The 25,437-nt window shown below is 34.9% G+C and overlaps 4 protein-coding genes and 1 pseudogene across 4 annotated transcripts; all 5 read right to left on the reverse strand.

The window, feature by feature from the left end:
- Positions 1-217: 217 nt before the first annotated feature.
- On the reverse strand, positions 218-1,196 carry LOC122358670 (annotated as a pseudogene).
- Positions 1,197-8,577: 7,381 nt separating this feature from the next.
- Positions 8,578-9,564, reverse strand: LOC122359240 (olfactory receptor 52E8-like). Its single transcript, XM_043259546.1, has one exon. The coding sequence runs from the start codon at positions 9,556-9,558 to the stop codon at positions 8,578-8,580; it is 981 nt and encodes a 326-aa protein (XP_043115481.1). The 5' UTR covers positions 9,559-9,564.
- A 1,824-nt stretch (positions 9,565-11,388) lies between these two features.
- On the reverse strand, positions 11,389-12,378 carry LOC122359234 (olfactory receptor 1M1-like). Its single transcript, XM_043259541.1, has one exon. It carries the CDS (start codon positions 12,364-12,366, stop codon positions 11,389-11,391), a length of 978 nt encoding a protein of 325 aa, XP_043115476.1. The 5' UTR covers positions 12,367-12,378.
- Positions 12,379-15,156: 2,778 nt separating this feature from the next.
- On the reverse strand, positions 15,157-16,182 carry LOC122359255 (olfactory receptor 1M1-like). The gene has a single exon (XM_043259559.1). The coding sequence runs from the start codon at positions 16,135-16,137 to the stop codon at positions 15,157-15,159; it is 981 nt and encodes a 326-aa protein (XP_043115494.1). The 5' UTR covers positions 16,138-16,182.
- A 2,035-nt stretch (positions 16,183-18,217) lies between these two features.
- Positions 18,218-19,191, reverse strand: LOC122359251 (olfactory receptor 52E8-like). The gene is given in 2 exon segments (XM_043259556.1): positions 18,218-19,011; positions 19,014-19,191. Coding segments are annotated over 2 exon segments (972 nt in total).
- Positions 19,192-25,437: the final 6,246 nt, after the last annotated feature.

Genomic DNA, 25,437 nt, shown 5'->3' on the forward strand with positions numbered 1-25,437 from the left:
GCACAAGCAGTAACAAACACTAGAAATCAACTGAAATATTGAATAAAGGTTAACAATAATTTTGTATATCGGAATACATACAAACATTGCACTTTTAAAAGTTAATTTGTGATATTGTTCACTGGCATTATTTTTTGTACTGTAAGTCAAACAGACCTATGTGAGGCCTGAGAATGTAGTCTTTATATGGATCATTAAATATAAACAAAAATTTCAGTCATTTAGATGTGTTTTCTCTGATTGGCGCAGATCTGTTTTTAAGCGCTTTTTTAATAATGTATTTTATTTCAGCCGTGTTTAAAAACATAAATGATAGGATTTAGCATCGGTGGAATAGCATATGCCAGAGATGTGCTGATGACCCTTGCATTGAGTGTAAGAGAAACCAACAATGCAGCAATGTACGAGCTGCATATGGGCAAGAAATAAATTCCTACTAACAACAAGTGAGAAACACAGGTCTTCAGAGCTTTTAAACGTCCTTGCCAAAGTTGTAATTTTGGTTAAAGCAAGAAAAATTCCATATATGAAATAATTATAGTAATTAATGGTGCTACAATGTATAAAGCTGAGATAAGAAACCCAATGATTACATTAATTCTGTTGTCATTACATGCCAACCTATGCACTGGTCCATGATCACAAAAATAACTCTGTATCACAGTGGATTCACAGAAAGAAAGTCGGGTGATAAAAAGAAACCATCAAGGCCACAATAGAGCAATTAAATGCCCAGACTGCAGAGAAAACTAAAACCGTACTTGTATTGTTCACAATTGCATGATATCTTAAAGGCAAACAAATGGCAATGAAGCGGTCATATGCAAGAACAACAAGAGTGAAACTCTGCATAGAACTGAAGAGAAACACAAAAAACATGTTAGCTAAACAAGCATTGTAGGAGATGTATCGTGAGTCAAATAAAGTCTTCATCATGTTTGGAATCAGTGCATTAGTTTCACCAATATCAGCCAAGGCCAAGTTAAACACACCAATGTATTTTGGACTGTGCAGATTTCTTTCAAGAGCAATAATGAGAAGCACTACAGAGTTCCCAATCATAGTAATAGAATAAACTATAAATAAGAATATATAGTAATAATTGCTGTATGGTATACCTGACAGTCAATGATGAAAAAGTATTCAGGACGAACAATAGAGATATTCTTGGAAAAGCTTGCATTTAAAGAACTCATTGCAGTTTTGCGTTTGGTGGTTTGCACAAGCTGAAATTCAAAATCACCACAAAAAACAAATTAATGAAAATTAACAAAACTGACCCTTTAAATTCTAAATAGAGAAAATATACCTTCATGTAATTTTGTATAATATTTGAATCACGCATATATATATATATATATATATATATATATATATATATATATATATATAGTGTTAGAATGTTGGATTCTGAACAAACAAGGACAGTGACTGAATACTAGTGAGCTTTAAATGAAATCAGCTGTAAATGCTGATCCTTATTCTTTCATGCTGGAAAGAACACTGGATATATGTTTCATTGAATCCAAATATATCTTCTAATTAATCTCTTGAGAGCTTCCAGACAACGCAATGATGTAATGCTTATCCATGGCAAATGTTTTGGCCACTATAGTTAGGGATCAATGTTTTTTTTAGGCCTAAAATGACACCAAAAATAAAGGCTCCAGGAGTGATAATATATACATCATATATGATATAATAATTTTAATAATCAAACGTGCCTGCTTTTTGTGCATTTTCATTAAAAACTGTTTCATGTTTATTGTGAATTGTGTACATTCAGAAACATCAGTTTTGTAAAGGATTTTGTAAAGGTCTCTCAGCATATGCTGGTTAGGATTGGAGACATATCAACTGGTTTGAGCTTGTTTAAACTGGTACTTAGTTGGTGCTCAGCAGAAGCTAGTTACTCAGGACCAGCACATGGCCTGCTTAAATCAGCTCATGACCAACTAGGACCAGCTTAAACTTGCTCAAACCAGCAGCCATGCTCCAAAACCTAACCAGCCTATGCTGGATTTTAAACAGGGCTGGACTCATTACTACAGATTTGTATCAGAATTTCTGTTTTTGTGTGTGTATGTTTACAGTGGTGGGGAATGCTTTATCCTTTGGTATTGTATGTTAAAACAAAGAATCTCTAGAAACCTGTTTATTACATTCAAGATGGAACAATTTTATTCTTGGGCTGCTTTCTTCAAAGCTTATCTATGGATTATTTTGACTATATGCAGCAATCCGTTTCCCACTTCGTTATCATAGTATCATGACAAACTGAAATGTATTCATTCTGATCCTGGCAAAATATATTTATGATCAACTTTAAAAATAGTTACACAAACTGAAATATTCATATTTATTTTTACACATTTATTTATTTATTTTATTCATTATTACAAAGCAAAAGAAGAAATAACAGGAAACAACAAATGCAGAGAAACAAGTGCAACAATAGCAGATCATTAAAAATGGAATGGTATTAACAATTTCAACAGAAATGCATGCTAAAATATTATTTATTATTATTAAACACATTTATAGATGACCATGTACAATGAGTTTAATGTCAACAAAATAATGACTGCTTACAAATAGTGGAGACAAGTGATACTGCTCACAAATAGTAAACTCTTTATTTTCCTGTCCATTTTTCACTTGTGATGTATAGCAATCAGCAATCATTACATAAGAGTCATTTAGGAGGGTTCTCCTACTTGGTGCAGATCTGTTATTAAACATTTTTGAACTATGACTTTTATTTCAGCTGTGTTTAAAACATAAATGATAGGATTTAGCATCGGTGGAATAGCATATGCCCAGAGATGTGCTGATGACCCTTGCATTTGGGGCAAAGAAAGTAAAAGTAAGCGCAAAGTATGTACAGAATAAAGGAAGGAAATATATCCCAACTAACAACAGATGAGAAACACATGTCTTCAGAGCTTTTTAAACGTCCTTGCCAAGTTGTAATTTTGCTTAAAGCAAAAAAAATGCCTAAATACGACAGGACTATTATTACCAATGGTGCTACAAGGTATAAACCTGTGATGAGAAATGCCATAAACTTATTAATGGTATTATCATTACATGCCAACCTATACACTGGTCCATGGTCACAAAAATAACTCTGTATCATATTAGAGTCACAGAAAGAAAGTCGGGTGATCAAAGATACCATCAAAGCCACAACAGAAGAATTAAATGCCCAAACTGCTGAAAACTAAAACCATACTTGTATTGTTCACTATTGCATGATATCTTAGCGGCAAACAAATAGCAATGAAACGATCATATGCCAGAACAACAAGAGTGACACTTTGTATAGAACTGAAAAGAAACACAAAAAACATATTCACTAAACAAGCATTGTAAGAAATGTATTGCGCAGGCCAAACAGAAAAGTCTTCATCATGTTAGGAATCAGTGCATTAGTTTCACCAATATCAGCCAAGGCCAAGTTAAACACACCAATGTACTTTGGACTGTGCAGACTTCTTTCAAGAGCAATAATGAGAAGCACTACAGAGTTCCCAATTATAGTAATAAAATATGTAATAAATAAGAATATATAGTAATTACTGCTGTAAGGTATACCTGAAAGTCCAATGATGAAAAAATATTCAGGACGAACAATAGAGATATTCTGGTAAACACTTGCATTTAAGGAACTCATTGCAGCTTTGAGGTTTTGAAAAATCTGTCAAAAGAAATTACCACAAAAACATAAGCAAAATCTAGGAAATGTACATAATTTTCATTTCATTTCGTTTTAAATTCTGAAAACATACCTTCATGTAACTTTGCATATTATTTGAGTAACATACCTGCATGCTCTCATGCTGCAGAGATCTGTCTATCTGTGTCACTGCATCCAAATATATCTTCTCATTCAATTCTTGAGGGCTTTCAGACAACAAAGTGATGTAATACTTATCGTCGTCTTTTATCTGCATTCTGAGCAGTTATGAGCTTTAAATAGAAGCTCAATAATTTTTGCATTCCATAGACTTTGATAGAATCCTTTTTGTTTTCTAAAAAAAGGCCAACAATGTACACAGTTTACAAAAGAAACATCACATAATGTAAATAAAATGTCACAGAATAAGAATATGTGAATAACATTTTGACAAAAATGTCAGATGTCAAATTATAATTCTAGGCGATGATATGTTGTAGTAAATTGTCACTAGTTTGGATCAAAGTTTTGCATGTTTTATTTTTGGAAAGATGCATGTGTGTATTTTGCAGCTGCTTTTATCACTTAATTAGATCATTTAATCTATTATCGACATGATCTTATCCTCAGACGTCAAGCCCATAGAATGTTGGCTTAAAGTCTGATGCATATATAACACACTTATCTGGACACACTACATGAGTTTCAAAGCTTTCATCAGATTGGTTAAATTATACAGGATTTCTAGGAGTCGTGTGTGACACGGCCTTTGTTTCGCCTGTAAAAGTCTCAGTTATGTATGTAACCCTCATTCCCTGAAGAAAGGAACGGAGATGTCATGCCAGATATACCAAATCTACTTCAAGTGTATTAAAACGAGCCAATGAACATTGGCATGCACTGATCGCATCCAGCTAGTCCAGCTAATAAATGAGCAGCAGGTGCAGTGCATATTCAAGTTTTCGCTGAGAAGCCAAGCCAGTGACCCGGCCACTCAGCGGAGGCACGCGCGCAACGTGATGTGGCGTTTCTGTTACCGCCTTTAGGGAATGAGAGTTGCATATGCAAAGACATTCCCTTTCAGTCAATCACATCGGATATGATGGACGAATTGGGATCCCTACCAAAAACGCTATGGAGGCTGTCCTGTGGGAGCCTCCTAAACTATCAGTTTGGTGTAGGCTGGGGCTCCACCACAAGAAGCCATCTACTATTGTTAGTACTACCCATTCAGTAAGACCAGAACACTGGGGGACGCTTTCCGTAGGAGATCTTGGAATGTATCGAGTGAGGGCCTGGCGCCAGATCGTGCCAGACAGGGTTTACTGTATGGACATTCAGGAGCAGTTAACAAGCCAAACCAGGCCTCTCAGTGCCTCTACCCATTTGAAGTGAGAACTCAGGAGGATACCGGTTCCACATGAAGACCTAGCGAACGTATTAGGGGTCACCCAGCCAGCAGCTCTACAGATATCTGCCAGAGAGGTGCCACAAGCCAACTCACAGGATGATGCCACACTTCTTGTTGAGTACGCTTGTAACCTGAGGGGGCAGGGCACACCCTGTGCTTGATAGGCCAGGCTGATGGAGTCCACTATCCAGTGTACTATCCTCTGCTTAGAGATGGCATTCCCCTTCTGCCAGTTTCCGTGACAAAAGAGCTGGTCCAAGGTTCTGAAGCTTTGTGTCCGGTTAATGTAGCATCTTAGTGCTAGGACAGGACAGAGCAAAGCTAGGGCTGGGTCTGCCCCCTCCAGGGAAAAAGCTTGAAGGGTCCCCACCTGATCTCTGGAACCTTGGGCACATAGCCGGGTAGCGGCCTCAGCGTTTCAGTGTTACCTGGGAATCTGCCAGCCCAAACTCGATTCTAGGCACGATTCCTCCAAATAAGCCTGCAGGTCCCGTACCTTCTTGTTGGAGGTCAATGCAAGCAGGAGCAGAGTCTCCATTGACAAAAACTTAAGCTTGACTGCTGGCAAAGGCTCAAATGGGGCCTGCTGTAGCGCTCTCAGCACAACAGACAGGTCTCAAGACAGTATAGTGGAGGGCCATGGGGGTTTCAACCTCCTGGCCCCCTCAAGAAACTGATGATCAGGTCATGCTTACCCACAGACCTCCCATCTATGGGGCCATGATTTACAGTGACCACAGGAGACAGCCTTCGCTCCAGACCTTGCTGCAAGAAAGTCAGCACAACCCTGATTGGACAATTTCAGGGTCTTCTCCATGAGGAGAACACCACCCCCACGAACAGGCTCCACTTCAAAGCATGGAGTTTCCGGAGGTCTGGACGTGCGTGCCAAATGATGCCTCATCTCTAAGTCAGAAGATCCTTCCTTAGAGGAATTGGCCAAGAACGGGGCTGTCTTGAGGAGTGTGAGCTCCGGGTGGGCCAGTAAGGCGCCATCAGCAGTACCTGCTTCTCATGACCACCCTCATACAAGTCCTTTAGTACCAGCCTGTTGACACAGGATCTTCCTGCCAATGGGAAACAGTTGCATCGATACCGACCACTTTACTGGGGGGATTCCCATATATACCCTGGCTATGCCACAGTCAAAGGTGGTGAGGGAGGAAGAACCACGGGGACGGTTTCTGGCAGTGAAAGGTGCCGTCCATGTTCAAAATCATAATTCCGGGAAGAAAGGTACCGGAGTGGGGCCCTGAGAACTAGCGCGAGCCACCCCTAAGTACCTATCGTCCAGCCTTAAGGGCTTGAGATGAGGTGGAGGTTTCCAGTCAAGCCCGATTCTATTGGCGGCCCAGTTCAATCATAGCCACCAATTCTGGATCCATATCTGGAATGATGGAGTGCCCTGTGGACACCGCACCAGCCAGATCTTCATCCCCAGAACCTTCTGACTCACCCTCTGATGCAGTGGCTGACATCCGGTCACTGGGAGCTCCAAAGGATACAGCTGGTATCCCACCAGGGAATTCAGGCTATTCCCTTGGCAGCTCCACTGGATGCGGAGTCCCGGTGGAAGGAGGAGCCCTCAGTGGAGAGTCACTCACGTCATCATAAGACCAGTCCTTCCTCCACCAGAAGCAGTGCTCACCTTGCCTCTGCAGAGAAACAGATACTCCGATACTCACATGAGCCATCCATGAAAGCCACCTTAGCATGCTTTAGGCCCAGACACGTGAGGCAGCAATCACCCGGCCGGATCGAGAAATGCACGAGTGGAAGGGAATCTTGTAGATGCGTCTTTAAAAAGACATTCACTCTTAAGCTAACACTTTTAGATGCTCTTTTAGTGTGGAGGCAAAACAGGACATGGCCGCTTGCACACAACAAGTCACTCTTGAAGTAGGAAGGAGCAGAACGTGTCACGCTTGACTCCGAAGTGAAAAGTCAAATATACTCTGCACCCACTGCTCATTTATACTCATGCTGTGATCAGCTGCAACTGGATGCGATCAGCGCATGCCAGTGTTCATTGGCTCCTTTTAATACACTCAAAGTAGATTGGCCTCTTGAAGTGAAATTCCAGTTCATCTGTTATATCAGATGTGACTCGGAGTGACTGACTGAAAGGGAACAAAATCTGCCAAATTCCCTCTCAAAAAAAAGCATCATATTTAAAACTGAGAGACGAGTGCTTATCAGAATCAATTAAACGCTGGATTTGTGAAGTATGAAGTATGTGAAGAGTTCAGGGGGGGGAGGTGCTCGAGACAATGTCGGAGGACCGAAGAAATATTCTCACTATATGACATGACTTAAACACCTACTGTGTGTCAACGCATTTAGAAAACAAATAAAAGACTTTTTTCCCTTTTTTCTATACCTTTGGCTTTTGAAATTCACTTTTGCTACAGTAGCAGATAGTATTTTTTGCTTGGACATGTTAAACATATATAATCAGTTTGAGTAATACATTTTCATTTTCATTTTTCAACTCATAAAGTGCTGTAATATGTATTTTGTTTGCATATTAAAACTAGTGTAGGAAATGACAAATGGAAATTAAATAAACATAATTATATTTCCATTTTTATTTTAAATCTAATATTTTATTTACATTTAAATACAAAAATATATGGCCATTTGCACATATTGCGTATTCAATATCAAAATGAATATTGCTAATATGATTCCATACATCTGTGTTTCCAGTACATGCTTAGATTGTGCTTCTGTTTTTCTTTATGAAGAAAAGGAAAGTAATGTTTTTACTTTACAACTGTGGACAAACAAGCTAAATACAGTATCTATGTATTATAAACAGATATATTGTATACTGCACATTTATTATCGGCATACAGAGAAACTATTGAGTGTATAGAATTTATGCACATGAGAGTGTGAGATGAAACCCATTGTGACCTTTTTTTCCTCAAATGTAATTTAAATGACTTTGGAAGTAATCTTTATTTCCTCACTTCCTGTTTTCATTCTATATATTTAGGTACATTTCCCTTGTCACTTGCATTAAATTAATTAATATATTAAAGAATTCAATAAATAATTGTGGTTAAATTTACTATGTAATTCCTTTCAGACACCAACAATCCATTTAGTGGTAACTAAAACAAAACTTATGTAAAAATGAACACCTTGATTTACAAGTTCAAATCTGAAAATATTAAAACAACATAATTTTTTTATTTTTCTAAAAGTTTACCCACTAAAGTAAAATATTGACATTTAGTATCATGAAATAAGTAAACAGTTATTTTTAATTCACAAATTGCTTTATTAAATATTCTTTTTGGTTGTTTTGTTTTGCATGGGGTGAGCAAGAACACAAGCTTTACATTTATTTTGGACATCATTTGTATTCATATACAAGTATCACTGCTGTTCATCAGCTGACACATTCAGTCCCAGTGGTGATGATTGTACTTTATCTAAGATATATTTTAAAAATGAAGAAGCAAAATGATAATCATAGTCATTTTGAAATGTTCTCTCTAATCGGTGCTGATCTGCTGCTAAGCATTTTTCGCAAAATGTTTTTTATTTCAGTTGTGTTTAAAACATAAATAATAGGATTTAGCATTGGTGGAACAACATATGCCAGAGATGTGCTGATGACTCTTGCATTGGGTGTGAGAGAAAGCAAGAGCTGAGCGAGGTATGTGAAGCATATAGGAAGAAAATATATCCCTACTAATAACAGATGAGAAACACAAGTCTTCAGAGCTTTTAAACGTCTTTCCCAAGTTGTAATTTTGCTTAAAGCATGAAAAATGCCCAGATATGACAGGAATATAATGATCATTGGTGCAATAAGGAATGAAGATGTTATGACAAATCCCACAGACTTATTAATGTTATAGTCATTACATGCCAACCTATACACTGGTCCATGATCACAAAAATAACTCTGTATCACAGTGGATTCACAGAATGAAATTCGAGTGATCAAAGAAACCATTAAGGCCACCAAAGAAGAATTAAATGCCCATATTGCAGGGAAAGCTAAAATCATACTAGTATTGTTCACTATTGCGTGATATCTTAACGGCAAACAAATGGCAATGAATCGATCATATGCCAGAACAACAAGAGTGATACTTTGTAAACTACTAAAGAAGAACACAAAAAACATGTTAGATAAACAAGAATTGTAGGAGATGTATTGTGAGTCAAACAGAAAAGTCTTCATCATGTTAGGAATCAGTGCATTAGTTTCACCAATATCAGCCAAGGCCAAGTTAAACACACCAATGTACTTTGGACTGTGCAGACTTCTTTCAAGAGTTATAATGAGAAGGACTATAGAGTTCCCAATCATAGTAATAAAATAAATAAGAAATAAGAAAATATAGAAATAACTGCTGTATGGTATACCTGAAAGTCCAATGATGAAAAAATATTGAGGACGGACAAAGGAGATATTCTGAGACATACTTGCATTTACAGAATTCATGGCAGCCTTTGCATTTGTTGCTTTTCACAGGCTGAAAATAAAAATACAATATCAAAAAGACATTACAAAAATGCAGAGAATACTCAAAACTGTTATTCCACATTTACACCAAATTTTAACTGCAAGAAGATTTACAGTTATATGCATTGCTAGATGACATTAAAAATACAGACCTGTACAAATAAACATAAAACTTTAGAGTTGTAGAGCAAGTCGTGCCCACTTATGCCCTGCTTTCAATTACAGCATTTAAAATCCAGTGCTTATCTTTATTCTCTCATGCTTCAAAGATCATTGCCACTGAATGCAAATATATATTCTGTTTCATCTCTTGAGGGGTTTCAGAAAACATGATGTAATCCTTGTATGAGATCTCATAATAATTTGTATGCACTTTATGAAAAGTCGTAATGTAGTTGGACTCTTTTGTCTTTGTTTTCTTGTCCCATGTGCTCTGTGTGCCCTACTTTCAGTTAATTATCTCATTGTCTTTAGGCTATATAAGTTCCTGTTTGTCCTGTTGTTAAATGATCCGGTCTCATCTTTAATATGTGTGGTTCTAGTATATCTGCCGAACCTTAAAAACAGTTAATAGCGGCGTGTTTTCCCCTTTAGTTTTTTTTCTTATCCCAATGTATGATCTCAATTTTCTCATCCTCCTGCTGGAGCAGGGGGAACGCTCCCTCGAGGGCTACACAGTGGTTTGTTACCCTCGTCAACGACTAGCGCTACCTGGCGGTCCTCGAGGTCCTGGGTCGCTTAGAGACCTGTTTGGCCAGAACAGACTCACGACACATCTGGGCTAGTATGCCCTCTTATGTGGGTTCTCGATGGCCGAGGTCTGTGACGCTGCTGGATGGTCTACCCCCATAAGTTTGTCTGTTTGTATGGATTGGACTAGCAAGCCACTTTGAGCTCTTCTTTCTTTCACCGTAGCTGTGCTGGTACACACACACACACACACACACCGACACACACACACACACACTAGACAGAGATTTGCAAGTTTGGGGGTGTGGGCATCTCGTTCCTGAAGAGGAATGTCTCCAGGTTATGTATGTAACCATGGTTCCTCGAAGGAACAAGACACTGCGTCTCATAACCACACTTCCGACATCCCTGCCAGTGCGTGCTTCATGACAGAAGCTGAAGCTGGCTGCAATCCACGGGTTTATTTGTTTCATGGCCACTGACGATATCCGCCCATGTTGTCTCGTCCATCCTTTGGACTGATTGCACATACCATTCAGAGCATGGTCTCGCTGGAGGCATGCAGCGTCTCGTTCCTTCGAGGAACCATGGTTACATATGTAACCTGGAGACGTTTCCTGTCTTTTTTGATTTTTATGTGATTTTATGTTTTTATTTTCTTTTCACTCAGGTTTTATTACTCACTAAACTAATGGCTAGTAGAATACCATTACTTGTGATTACTGTGATTTTTCATTATTTTTTTATTACTAAGTGTAAAAACAAAAAACACTTCAGTAAATCTCAGACCAACATGCTATATGAAAAATGAAACCCTGCTTCACAAATTCAAACAGGGATAAATAAATATTATTTGAATCAGACATCAGGGGTGTTATTAAAGAAAATAAACATTCCAACAAAATATATTAAAAGATGACAGTGAAAGCTGTGGGTGCTCAAAAATTACTTCATCATGGGATCAGTAATTGAAAATGCAATCATTACAATAGAGACATTTGAAATGAGCAGGAATTATAAAATAGTGAGTCCATTAACACGGTTATTTTGTGTTGTAAGTGAAAGGCCTGAGCATGCAGTTTTTATTTGGTCAATTTAAAAAAACAAAAGATATTTCAGTCATTTTGAAATACTCACAGTTGGCACAGATCTGTTTTTAAGCACTTTTCGAAATATGTCTTTGATTTCTGCTGTGTTTAAAACATAAATTATGGGATTTAGCGTTGGTGGAATAGCATAAGCCAGAGATGTGCTGATTACTCTGGCATTGGGTGTGAGAGAAAGCAAGAGCTGCAAAAGATATGTGCAGAATAGGGGTAGAAAAAATGTTCCTACTAACAACAAGTGGGAAACACAAGTCTTCAGAGCTTTTAATCGTCCCTCCCAAGTTGTAATTCTGATTAAAGCAAGGAGAATGCCCATGTATGACAGCATTATAAGCAGTAAGGGAGCTATAAGGTATAGAGATGTGATAAGAAATGCCATAATCTTATTAATGCTAATGTCATTACATGCCAACCTATACACTGGTCCATGATCACAAAAATAACTCTGTATCCTATTAGATTCACAGAAAGAAAGTCGGGTGATAAAAGACACCATCAAGGCCACAATAGTAGTATTAAATGCCCATATTGCTGAAAAAACTAAAACCATACTTGTATTGTTCACAATTGTATGATATCTTAAGGGCAAACAAATTGCAATGAAACGATCATATGCCAGAACAACAAGAGTGAAACTCTGCATAGAACTGAAGAGAAACACAAAAAACATGTTAGCTAAACAAGCATTGTAGGAGATGTACTGTGAGTCAAACAGAAAAGTCTTCATCATGTTAGGAATCAGTGCATTAGTTTCACCAATATCAGCCAAGGCCAAGTTAAACACACCAATGTATTTTGGACTGTGCAGACTTCTTTCAAAAGCTATAATAAGAAGAACTATAGAGTTCCCAATCATAGTAAGAAAATATGTAAAAAATAAAAAAATATAGTAGTAATTGCTGTAAGGTTCACCTGAAAATCCAATGATGAAAAAGTATTCAGGACGAACAAATGAGATATTACGGGAAAAACTTGCATTTAAAGAACTCATGGCAGCAAGCTGAAAATAGAAATTACCACAAAGACATAAGCAAAATCTTAGAAATTTACAAAATTATCATATAACGCATTTACCAACTATTTTCACATGTAAAATATATAACATTGTGTACATTTGTTGCATAATATTTGAAATACATACCTGCAAACACAACTTTAGAGTGACTTGACTGTTTGAACTGACTTTTGAACTGCTTTAAATTATTTAAACTCAGATCAGCGGTCGTCCTCTTTATTCTGTAATGCTGCAAATGTTATCGGATGTCTGTCTATATCTTAAATATATCTTCTGATTCATCTCTTGAGAGCTTTCAGACAATGATGTAACAGACAGTGATTTAATACTTTCGGATTTTTGTTTTGTTTCAAGGCACTTCTTTATGGTCAATAATAATCCAGTAACAATAGACTGATGCTAATTTTTTTCCATAAACCTAAAATAAGTGATTTTTATTTTTATTTATTTTATTATTATTATTATTATTTATTATTATATTATTTATCCCTCTATAATTTAAATTAAACTATATTTGTTCTGTTCTAAAATACATATTATTTTTGTGCCTAACAAAATGTTCGTTCATCTCGTTCTGGGATGTAATTAGAACAATATAACATTTTTAACACAAATAAATTTAATACATACAGTTCCTCAATTTTATGTCTGTCGTATTTACAACAATGGTTGAGAAAAGGGGATTCTTTGCTTCAGTAAAATGACATCACTTGAAGCTCACTCCCTCATGCAATGGCCCGTTGGTCGCAGCAGGCTCAGGCTCTTTGTCAGTGGTGTGCTCAGGCATCCACTCCAAAATAATACCTAGAATATCAAAATCGATTTCAGGCTGGAAGATCTTTTTCCTATCTAGGAAACTCAAACCCAAACTCTGGAACAATCACTCTGTAAGTTTAAATCTAGATTAAAGACACATCTACACATAACACTAATATGCTTCTATTATTCAAACCGTTAAAGTATTGTTATGCTGCACTAATTAGATCAGTCGGAACTGGGAACTCCTCATAAAACACCATGTACTCATTACATCGTAAAAAAAGGCATTTACGCTAATATTAGTCTGTTTCTTTCTCATTCTGTTTCTCAGCCTTTACACAAACTGACAAAGCTGCATTTAAAATTGAACTGGAAATTAAGTGCTGACCATCCAGCCAGAGGAGAACTGGCCCCAACTGAGCCTGGTTTCTGCCAAGATTTCTTTTCTTTTATTCTGTATGGATGGGGTTTGGTTCCTTGCCACTGTCGCCTCTGGCTTGCTTAGTTGGGGCACTTACTTTCTAGCATTTAGCAATTTGATTACAGAGACCGCACACTGTATCTGCATTTAATAAAAAAATTGTTCAATCTCATTATCATTGTATTCTCCTATTTACTGTTCAGTGCTTTGATATAATCTGTATTGTTAAAAGCGCTATATAAATAAAAGTGATTGATTGCTTGATTGATTGGTCTCTGCTGCATATATTAATTTTTGTAAAGTACACCTGTTCAAGATGAGACAGCAGAAAGAGCATCATGTGTGTTTTCTTTATTTTAAAAAAGCATGTTTTGTTGATATTGTGAGTGCACACAAATATAGGTTTTACATCTATGAGCAAAAATGATAGCTTAGCCACTGAAAAAAATGCAAGTGATCTTCAATGCCCGGCAATGCATGCTTTAGCTTTTTCTCTCCACACAAACTTAGATATAGCACACATCTATCTATATACTTGAACTGTTTTATTTTTATAGATTTTATTTTAGCCAAGTCGTGATGATTTGAGAAGGCTTAAATAATCAAATGCAGGCCATGATCAGCTCACTGTCTACCTCTGGCTGCTTGGTCATTACTGTAAAAAGCTAATATATAACGAACAAAAAAATGCTCCAAACTTATTTTTAAATGAGCTAACCTATATTAATAGCTGAATCACTAGAGGCTTAATCTGTGGCTTTTGCAGGGCTCTGGCTTTCCCAAACTTGTCCACGTTTAGTGCAGAACCATGCATTATTAATTTATAATGTAACAATATTCATATTATTTAATTGCACCATCCAATAGAGGTTTGGTACTGTGCTAACACAATGCCACAACTAATAGTCCATTAAGCAGCTATTGTGAGACCTTGAATTAATATAATATTTCTGATTAATATTTTTTGCTCTATTTACTTATATGGCAGGTAGCCCCATATATGTCTTTTTCATCACAGTATGCTGACTACACTAGCCTTGCTGAACATACATCTTGTAACTCTGTTCCCTACAGCAAACAATAGATAAATATATATATATATATATATATATATATATATATATATATATATATATATATATATATATATATATATATATATATAAAAGATATTTTGATAAGATATCTGTATAATTTCAAAATGTTAATGAGGTGATCAAATAGAAATCAACACTTATTAATTCTAATGGAGAGGTTTTTACCTTAAATGATAAGACAAATTACAGTTAATATTTGTGGAAATAAAGACTTTTTCATTTGCAGACAATTGCAGACAATCTGTTTATCAATAAACAGAATTTGGAATTAATGCAAATAAGAAAAAATAAACTTGGTTCAAACATCAGACATCATTATAGACAGAAAATATCAGCAAATTAGACCAGCATGCATCAGAATAGACTCCTGGATTACAAATTGAAATACATATTATAAAATAATAATACAATAAGATTTTTCGTAATTATTAACTGCTTTTATCAATTGAATTAAACCTTTATTTGTTAAGAAAAAAACTGTTATTACAATCATTTTGAAATGTTGTCTCTAGATGGTGTAGACTTGTTTTTAAACAATTTTCTCATAATATCTTTTATTTCAGCTGTGTTTAAGACATAAATAATAGGATTTAACATTGGTGGAACAGCATATGCCAAAGACGTACAGATGACCCTTGCATTGGGAGGAAGAGAAAGCATGAATGCAGCAATGTATGCACAGGATATGGGGAGGAAATAACTCCCTACTAATAGCAGATGAGAAACACAGGTCTTCAGAGCTTTTAAACGACTTTCCCAAGTTGTAATTTTGTTTAAAGCAAGAAAAATGCCCAGGTATGACAGGATTATAATGATCATTGGTATTACAAGGTATAATGTTGTGATAATGATTCCCATAAACCTATTAATCGTATTGTCATTACATGCCATCCTATACACTGGTCCGTGATCACAAAAATAACTCTGTATCTCATTGGTCTCGCAGAATGAAAGTCGGGTGATCAAAGACACCATCAAGGCTATAACAGAAGAATTAAATGCCCAGTTTGCTGAAAGAATTAAAGTCATATTCGCATTGTTTACAAGAGCATGATATCTTAACGGCAAACAAATTGCAATCAAACGATCATATGCCAGAACAACAAGAGTGAAACTTTGCATAGTACTAAAGAGGAACACAAAAAACATGTTCACTAAACAAGCATTGTAGGAGATGTATCGTGAGTCGAACAGAAAAGTCTTCATCATGTTAGGAATCAGTGCATTAGTTTCACCAATATCAGCCAAGGCCAAGTTAAACACACCAATGTACTTTGGGCTGTGCAGATTTCTTTCAAAAGCAATAATGAGAAGCACTACAGAATTCCCAATTATAGTAATAAAATACGTAATAAATAAGAAAATATAGTAGTAACTACTGTACGGTATACCTGAAAGTCCAATGATGAAAAAGTATTCTGGACGAACAATGGACATATTCTGGGTAAAACTTGCATTTAAAGAATTCATTGCAGCTTTGCGATTGATGTTTTGAGCAAGCTGGAAAAGAAATGACCACAAAGACATATGCAAAATATGAAATTTACATTGTCGTTACATGCTTTTAACAAATATTTTCAGATATGTAAAAAATACCTTTAAAAGTTTTAAAGTTTTAGAGTCAGTGCACTAAATGTGTCTGAGCTGATTTAAATTAAATGACCCTATTCTCTCTCTTTATTCTTTGATCATTAGCCATCTGTGTCACTAAAATCCCTATATATCTTCTGTTTCGTCTCTTGAGAACGTTCAGCTTGTGGTAAATGATGAGGTTTCTATAGAAATATACCAGTATGCAACCAATAATTACAACTGCTCTCTGTGTTGTTATTTGTGGACCATCATATTGCAGTAATAATTAATGGGATTAATGTAGTCTATTATGTGATGCACTAGATGATAGTGAAAGACATGGCAGTTATGTCGCTGAGAGTGTGAGGGTAAAAACTGTTATCATTATATCAAAAGGTACGCTGTCATTTTTAGGTGATCAACCAGTCAAGGCAGGCTGGTTTTAGACCGGCCTTAACTGGACAGGCTTTGAAGACCAGCTAAAAGCATCCTGAACAGGCTGGGAGAACAGCTGAAACCAACCTGACCAGCCTAGCTAAAGCCTAAACCAGCTAACACCAGCCAACCAGATGGTTTTGGCTGGGGTTTTTTTTCAGCAGGGCTAATAGTTGTCACCTTACTTACCCAGTTGATTTAGTATATGGATAATTCAAAACATTTTTTGTACTACAAGTTTTCCAAAATGTTAGGTTTAAATATCCAAATGAGGCATTACTTAAATGAAATATGCCCTAATTCGTATAAAAAGTATTTTCAAATTCTTGTTTTTTTATGTTGTAATTTTTTTTGACATATTAGTCAAATGTTTTTACAGAAGTAATTTTGGAATCTAATTTTTCTCATCATAAATAATCAAGAAAATGATATATGAAGAAACAGGGGGGCCACAAGCACTAAACAGCGCTGTGAGATCAGCAGAAAAACATTGTGTGGAACGGTACAGTCAGAAGGCTTTTCAAATAGACATTGTTTACCATGGATTTACCGCAGTAACACAAACTGCATCATGGTATCGTTGCAGAAATGTGGGATATTTATATCAAATTTAGTTTATTAATGTAGACATGCATTAATTGTATTAAAGGAGTAAAGGAATGTAAGTATGTGTACATTTATATTAAATGTAACCTATTGTTTTTCATACAAATTGGGTATCTAGAAACCAAATAGATGCAGTATTTAGATGTTATGTGTGGTTTTAACTCTGGTTACTATTATGTAAATGCACTATGTAAAAACATTTTAGAATATATGTATTGTAGTTGAAATCGGTTGATACAGATAAATAAACACTATAAAAGAAACACTTAACAGTGTCTTTTGCATGTTTTCTTTTCACTAATCTGAAAAATTTGATTACAAGATTGATTTAATTGAGCAAAAAAAACAGGAATACAACAAATACATAAACAATTTTAGCAAACAATATTAGCAAACCTCCGTCCAAAATCCTATCATCCGAATACACACCTGAATTACACATTCAAAAAGAAATATTTGGAAAACTTTTTTTTTTTTTTTTTTTTTTTTTTTTTTACATAGTCCTTCATTTTATCAAATGGTTTTGCAAACATAATGCAAAATACTTTTAAGATGAGAGTAAAAATCTAAAAAGTCAAATTGCTAGTGACCTTTTTTTTTTTGTGTTGGAGTTTGTAAGAATACAAGCAATACAATACAGACATTTGAAACAACTCGATGAATAATAAAAAAAAGCAAATAGCATACCACTGCTGTACAATTGCATATCATTTATGTCCATATTTTAATCAGAATTTAAATGAAATACAAAGAAAGATAGTTATTGGAATGTTCCTTTAAGAGGTTCTTCAAAATATGCCTTTAAGATTTGAAACAATATTGTTTATTGACATTATTTTTATATGTTTAGACAAATCTTTGTGAGTCCTAAAATTGCAATCTTCAAATGGTTCATTCCTAATCCTTAAAAGAAAATAATAATACATATACATTTCAGTCATTTTGAAGTTCTATCAATTTTAGATCTGTTTCTAATCGCTTTTTTAATTATGTCTTTGATTTCAGCTGTATTCAAAACATAAATGATGGGATTTAGCATTGCTGGAACAGCATAAGCCAGAGATGTGCTGATGACCCTTGAATTGGGAGTGCTATAAAGCAATAATGAAGTAAGGTATGTGAAGAATATTGGGAGGAAATATATTGCTACCAACAACAGGTGAGAAACACAGGTCTTTAGAGCCTTTATTCGCCCTTCCCAAGTTCTTATTTTCCTTACAACAAAAAAAATTCCCAGATATGACAGGCCTATGACGAGCATCGGTGCTATAAGGTATAAAGTTGTATATAGAAATCCCATAATCTTATTAATGTAATTATCATTGCATGCCAACCTATACACTGGTCCATGATCACAAAAATAACTCAGTATCACATTGGATTTACAGAATGAAATCTGGGTGATCAAAGATACCATTGATGCCACAATAACAGAATTAAACACCCATATTGCTGACAAAACAAAACACATATTGCTTTTGTTCACAATAACATGATATCTTAAAGGCAAACAAATTGCAATCAAACGATCATATGCCAGAACAACAAGAGTGAGACTCTGCATGGAACTGAAGAGGAACACAAAAAACATGTTCACTAAACAAGCATTGTAGGAGATGTACCGTGAGTCAAATAACAAAGTCTTCATCATGTTAGGAATCAGTGCATTAGTTTCACCAATATCAGCCAAGGCCAAGTTAAACACACCAATGTACTTTGGACTGTGCAGGTTCGGTCGAGAGCAATAATGAAAAGGACTAAAGAGTTCCCAATTACAGTAATAAAATAAATCATAAATAAGAATATATAATAATAATTGCTGTCAGGTATACCTGAAAGTCCCAGGATGAAAAAGTAATCAGGATGAATAATAGAGATATTCTCATAAAGACTTGCATTTAAAGAACTCATGGTTATTTGCACAAAATAGAAATTAATATATAATAAATTACAAGAAATTCACAAAATTGTCATTTCAAACTTTTAACCAGTATTTTCAAGGTCTAAAAATTGTACATAAATAATTTTGCTACATATCATTTGAATCACCTGTATATAAAGCTAAAGCTTTAGTAGCTCTCACCCCTCGTGAACTGCTCATGCAGCAAAGATCACAGTGTATCTCACTGATCTAAATATTTCTCCCGATTCATCTCTTGAGAGCTTTTAGAAAACAGTGATGTAATTTTGCAGTACATATTTCTGACACTAGTTTGTATTGATGCTTTATTAACTGGTCTGTAACAATGTTTACCTTGCTAGTTTCTGTTCAACTCATAGTGCTTTTCTGTAACAGACAGAGACGAGTGTATCACAGTGATGTTTATATCGAGGTACTAATATAATACATTTTATAGCATGCCACCATGTAGTGCCATTGTGCTTCAGGCATTCAAGGTTGAGTTATGGTTTGTGGAACTTTCTCAAAGCTCTGTTCATCAGGCTACACTGGCTACCAATAGCTGCTTGTGTCAGATTCAAGGTACTGATGTTTGCCAACAAGCATTGCACCAACCTAAACTCGCTAGTTCAAACATATGTGCCCTCCAGAAGCTTTCATTCTGAAAGTGAACAATGCCTTGTGGTGCCATCCCAAAGAGATGCCAAACTCACTCTCATGCACCTTTTCTTGGACTGTGCCTGAGTCTTTAGATGTTTTTTTGTCAAGACTTTTACGTCAGTACCTGACCAACTAATACTAGCACTTACCTAATCTATCTATTCTAATTTATTAAACAAAAAACCGTAGGTATGTTTACTGTGCTGGACTAACTGCTAAATGAATAAATGTAAATGTAGAACGTACAGGGCTGTGCTGAGGTTTTCCATTGCGATTAGATTGGGATTTTATACACTAGTGCCGTAGTAAAAAAAATTGTGTTTGCATAATGTGTATGTGTTCAGTGTATATTTATTATGTATGCATAAAGAAAGGCTAAACGCACAAGATATAGTACTTTCAGTGCCCTGTAGTTGGCAACATCACATCTTTTGTAGCAAAAATAAAGTGGACAGTAAAAAGTGCTAATATATTTGATACTCAGTAAAACTAAGAAGTATCCGTAAAGATACTCAGGTACAGTAATTAGTTACACTTTGTCACAAATCCGGGTTATGAACTTCTGTTAACTCACCACCAGAGAAAATGTATCATTAGATTGCACGTTCGAACAGTAATACATTATAAAAAAAATGATATGAATTCTGTGAACAAACATAAGAGTTAACAGCATTTGGCTGGATGAAACCTTGAAAACATAACATGAAATAAGCACGCATTTCAGCATAGTAATGACTGCTTACACAAAGTCATTCAAAATGCTTGTGCATTTTGCTTGTTTTTGTTTCGTCTTTTGGTTAGTAATTCAGAATGCATGCCGAACAGTACAATACAGACACATTAAATAAGATGTAATAGAAAAACACTTACAATAATAAATAAATAAACGCTAATCACTGCATGTCTCATCTTTATGTTTAAACACAATTGAAGAGCAATGGAAAATTTGAGATAACCCAGTATATTTAGTATTTTTTCCCTTTTTTTATTAATCCATAGATTTGCAGTCATTTAAAAGGGTACTTTATGACCATGTCTTTTTTTTTTTACAAATCGATTTTAAAATAATTAATTAAAACAGTTAGTTTGAAGCACTCTCAGTTCCTGTTGATCACCTTTTAAGGTGTTTTTTAATTAAGTCTTTGATTTCAGAAGTTTTTAAAACATAAATGATGGGATTTAGCATTGGTGGAACAGCATAAGCCAGAGATGTGCTGATGGCCCTAAAATTAGGAGAAAACATGAAAGCAGATGTGTATATGCAGATTATGTGTGGAAAAAATTATCAAACTAACAACAGGTGAGAAACACAGGTCTTCAGTGCTTTTAAACGTCCTTTCCAAGTTGTTATTTTACTTAATAACTAGGTACAGCATTGGATTTACAGAATGATAGTTGTGTAATCGAAGACACCACAAAGGCAATCACAACACCATTAAATGCCCATAATCCTACAAACACTACAGACATGACGGTATTATTCAGTATTGCATGATATCATGATATAAACAAATTGCAATGAAGCGAACATATGCCAGAACAACAAGAGTGAGGCTCTTCATAGTACTAAAGAAGTGAACAAAAAACATATGTTCTGTGAGTCAAAAAAAAAAATCTTCATGTAAGGAATCAGTGCATTAGTTTCACCAAAGTCAGCTAAGGCCTGATAAAACACACCAATGTACTTTGGACTGTGCAGGTTCCGGTAGACAACTATAATAAAAATGACTACAGATTTCCCAATTACAGCAATAATATAAATGAAAAATAAGAAAATATAGTAATAAGTGCTGTACGGTATACCTGAAAGTCTAATAATGAAAAAGTATTCAGGATAAACAATGGAGTTATTCTCAGAAAAGCTTTGACTTACAGAATTTATGGCAACTTTATTTTTGGTGTTTTGTCCAAGCTGAAAATAGAAAATTACCACAAAAACATAAGCAACATATTTGCAAGGCATATATAACCTTGTCTATTAACTACAACATAAATTCATAACTGTGACTTCATTGTCTGTGACCTACTTTGAATTGCTCTGTAAATACAAAGACCAATTATGATGTCCTACTGCACATTTACTCTATACACTGGATATTCAAATATATATTTTCTCAAAGATCTCCTGTACAGCTGTAACAGTCACTGATGTAACACTTCAAAGTTACTATTTCTGGACTTTTGATTGTCTATCCACTTAATAAAGAACATTAAACAAAAAATTAATCAAAGCTGACTTGAGTTCTGTACAATAAAGCTTTTCTGAGAATAACCCTGTAGGTATTAAAGCACATAAGGAAAAATATATTATTTAGCAAAGATTTCCATTTCGGCTTTATATGCTTTTTGGTGTATTTGGACAGGCCCCTTTTCTAAAGCTCCCTGTTAGGTCTTCCCAAAGAGTCAATTTCAACATGTTTTAATAATTAATGATCTAGAGTCCAGAGAATTGGACTGCAGTTTTTTCCAGATCGCAAAAAGTAAGTTTCGTTTGGTCTGCACAATCAGTTTTCCACGGAAAGTCTCACCCGTGCCCATTCTAACAATTCAAATAGGGATTCAGCAAAATGTGCTTGACCCCCGAGTATGTATATGTATTGCAGCAACACTAAATGAGGATTAGAAAATTACAGTATGCTAATGCTGACTTTTATTATTAAAGAATTTAATCATTGACTACTTTTTTTTTTTTTTTTTTTACTACTGTAAGAAGTTATTTTGTATTTGTTGTGAAACCTTTAGCAAGAATTGCATCATCTTTGATTGAAAGATTAGAAGTGTTTATGTCTTCGTCTGCCTGTTAATTAGCAGCACTTATAATAAGAAGACAAATTATGTTGATGCACAGGAGACCATGTACAAACAGCTCTGACACCTGGGAGAATCCTGTCTCCCATCACCTTGAGTGCTGTAGATCAACACATCATTAAAAAGTTTTGTTTAGAAAGGGAATGACTTTGTGACCTTACAAAACGACTTTATTAAAATATTATTTTCCATACAAACATATGAGGGTCTGCACAGTAATTATCAACAAAATGTCACTTTTGTAATCTACTTAGCCAACAATAAATATATCACACGATTAGTTTGCCTTTGTTCTTTTTGCATTCGTTTTACAATCTGATGAGAATGGAGTGGCTTTAACCACTGTTTGGGCCTGTCCGAATACCTACACTTCCAGTCCACATTTGCAGTTTTTAATGCTTTTTTGATTGAATTTTTGAAGTCAATAATTATAAGGGACAGGCCAAAAACCTTACCCTAGCTTAAATAATTCATCTTAAATACCATATTAAATATTTTAAATAATACGTATTTGACTTTTTAAAAATGTAATATTGATTTAAGAATACATAGTATTATGTTTTAAATCACGTATTTATTTGTTGTTATATTAATGTCATGTATCATCTATTTTTGAAAAGAGTAATGAGTATTAAATGATATTTTTAACAAATGAGCCAAACACTATTGCATATGCATATAAGTGTGATTTACAGTTTTCGTAATAAATCAGTCAAGACATTTTTACCTTTAAACCTTTGCTTTCATCTCCACGTTAATAATATTGATTTCCACAAATGAAAAAAGGTCTCAAGTTTAAATTATGAAAGGAATGTGCAAAGATCAAGAACTACTATGTGATACTTGAATTACAAATTGAATTCTCAGCCTTTGGGAGGCAATTAATAACAATTAATATTCATTACCGTATTGTTGTAATAGTATCTCAGGATAGTGTTACAATCTAGAGGGAATTAGCTTTTCAGACAAAAACACATAGTTAAGTGATAAGAAAATGCCAGTTGCACTTTTCACAAGTTTGACACAAATAAATAATGAATTAATGATGATTCATTTCAGCTACTTATTAGCAGGTCTTCACTGGGGTGATAAGCAATGGTCATTCTTAAGTGTTTTCCAATAAGTGATGTGTCTGTGTCACCCTCTTCTGGTTACACACAGTAGCGTATTGTCTAAGAGGCCTTTTAAATGACCAAGTTAGTGATGGGGCTTTTTTCAGTTCCAAAAATATAACCTAAAACAATTTACACTGATTTACAAAGATTTATATTTTGCGTTACGCTACAAAATAAATTGACACTGAAAAAGTGTAATCTGATCAAACAAACAAATATATAAATAAAATTGCTGTTTTCATTAGTGCACAATGAATCTTATGATATTAGGGGCCACAAGTGACCAGTTTATTGTATTCTGAAATTAAAGCTTCGCAACTTTTGAAAATGTCGACATCGGTGGTCAGTGTATGTCATGTTGTATATATCGTCCTAATTCTGACTTGAAAAAAAACAACATTTTATCTTTAAAACGACGTTCAATTTTGTGCCCAAAGTTTAATTACACCTTTTAAACAGCTTTTGGTAATCAGAGAGCATGTATAAAGAAGGTGTAAATGATGGTAATGAAATTGCGAGCATAAGACGTCATGGTGTCACATAGTTGGACTCTCTGTTTTGTGTTTTCTTGTCCCATGTGCTCTGTGCGCACTTAATTGTCTTCAGGTGTGTCTCATTAATTTAGTAATTTACTTTGTGTATTTAAGTCCAGTTTGTTTCAGTTCAGTTTGTCCGATCGTTGTTCTTATGTGTGGTTTTTGTTTCCTGCCTGCCAGTCTGTGCTAGTATTATTTGCTTTGTGTGTAGAAGATTAAAAACTGTTACGTTATATTCTCGTTGAGTGCTCCTTCCCTAAACCACACCGTGACACATGGTTACGTTGCCAATAAGTCATGAAATTACCAATTAGTAATTAATTAATAAAATATATCTTTAATTTTTTATTATTACATAATTACAAAATTAAAGGAATATACAAAAATAGATAAAATAAATCCTAAGGACCCTTAAAAGTTAAGAATGTGCAGTGAAAACACATAACTGATACATATGCATAAAAATGTTTCTTTCCTCAGGGCAAGTTGTGATGCTTGCCACTGTTCATTGTTCAAATACAAAGCAAACACAATGCAAAGATTTAAGGGCCCGATGCTGATGACGCAATCACGATCAGCAGACAGACCTGACATTTCATGAGTAACAGGTTTTTATGGGTGATAACAGATCTGAATGAATCAGAATGTATAACTGTATGAGTGATTGTAATGGTACAAACTCTCAAAACGTAAATTACCTGTTGAGGGAGAGATGACACAAAGCATTTTGTTCAGTATAAACTTCACAAAAGACTAGACTTTAGTTGTGTGAATTTATAGGGCAACAAGAAGGTATCATTATATCATAATATTTTATTTAATTTATTATTAATTAAATTAATGTATTATTATTATATTTTACAGAAGTAGCTCTGAAAACCACTAATAGCCATCAGATAACTTCGTTTAGTGAAAAATTTATCTAAATTATGATTCTTACAAATTTATAAATATGATGTAGTCATGTAAACATACCTTGACATTCACAAAGAGGCATTTTGAGAATTTGTTTTGGGGAAAAAAGTCTGAATTTTGGGGAGAAAAAGACACAATTAGGCCTGTACCGGTTTTGTGGGGTGTGATTGATCACTCCCTGCCAGTAGTACTTTTTAAGCAATAATTTTTGAAAAGAGTAATG

This window comes from Puntigrus tetrazona, chromosome 15 (genome assembly GCF_018831695.1).
Source record: "Puntigrus tetrazona isolate hp1 chromosome 15, ASM1883169v1, whole genome shotgun sequence".
Taxonomy (NCBI): domain Eukaryota; kingdom Metazoa; phylum Chordata; class Actinopteri; order Cypriniformes; family Cyprinidae; genus Puntigrus; species Puntigrus tetrazona.

What these genes read in the sequence shown, in the direction of transcription:
- LOC122359240 (XM_043259546.1), bottom strand. Translation starts at nt 9,558, where the DNA reads ATGAATTCTGTAAATGCAAGTATGTCTCAGAATATCTCCTTTGTCCGT.
- LOC122359234 (XM_043259541.1), bottom strand. Translation starts at nt 12,366, where the DNA reads ATGAGTTCTTTAAATGCAAGTTTTTCCCGTAATATCTCATTTGTTCGT.
- LOC122359255 (XM_043259559.1), bottom strand. Translation starts at nt 16,137, where the DNA reads ATGAATTCTTTAAATGCAAGTTTTACCCAGAATATGTCCATTGTTCGT.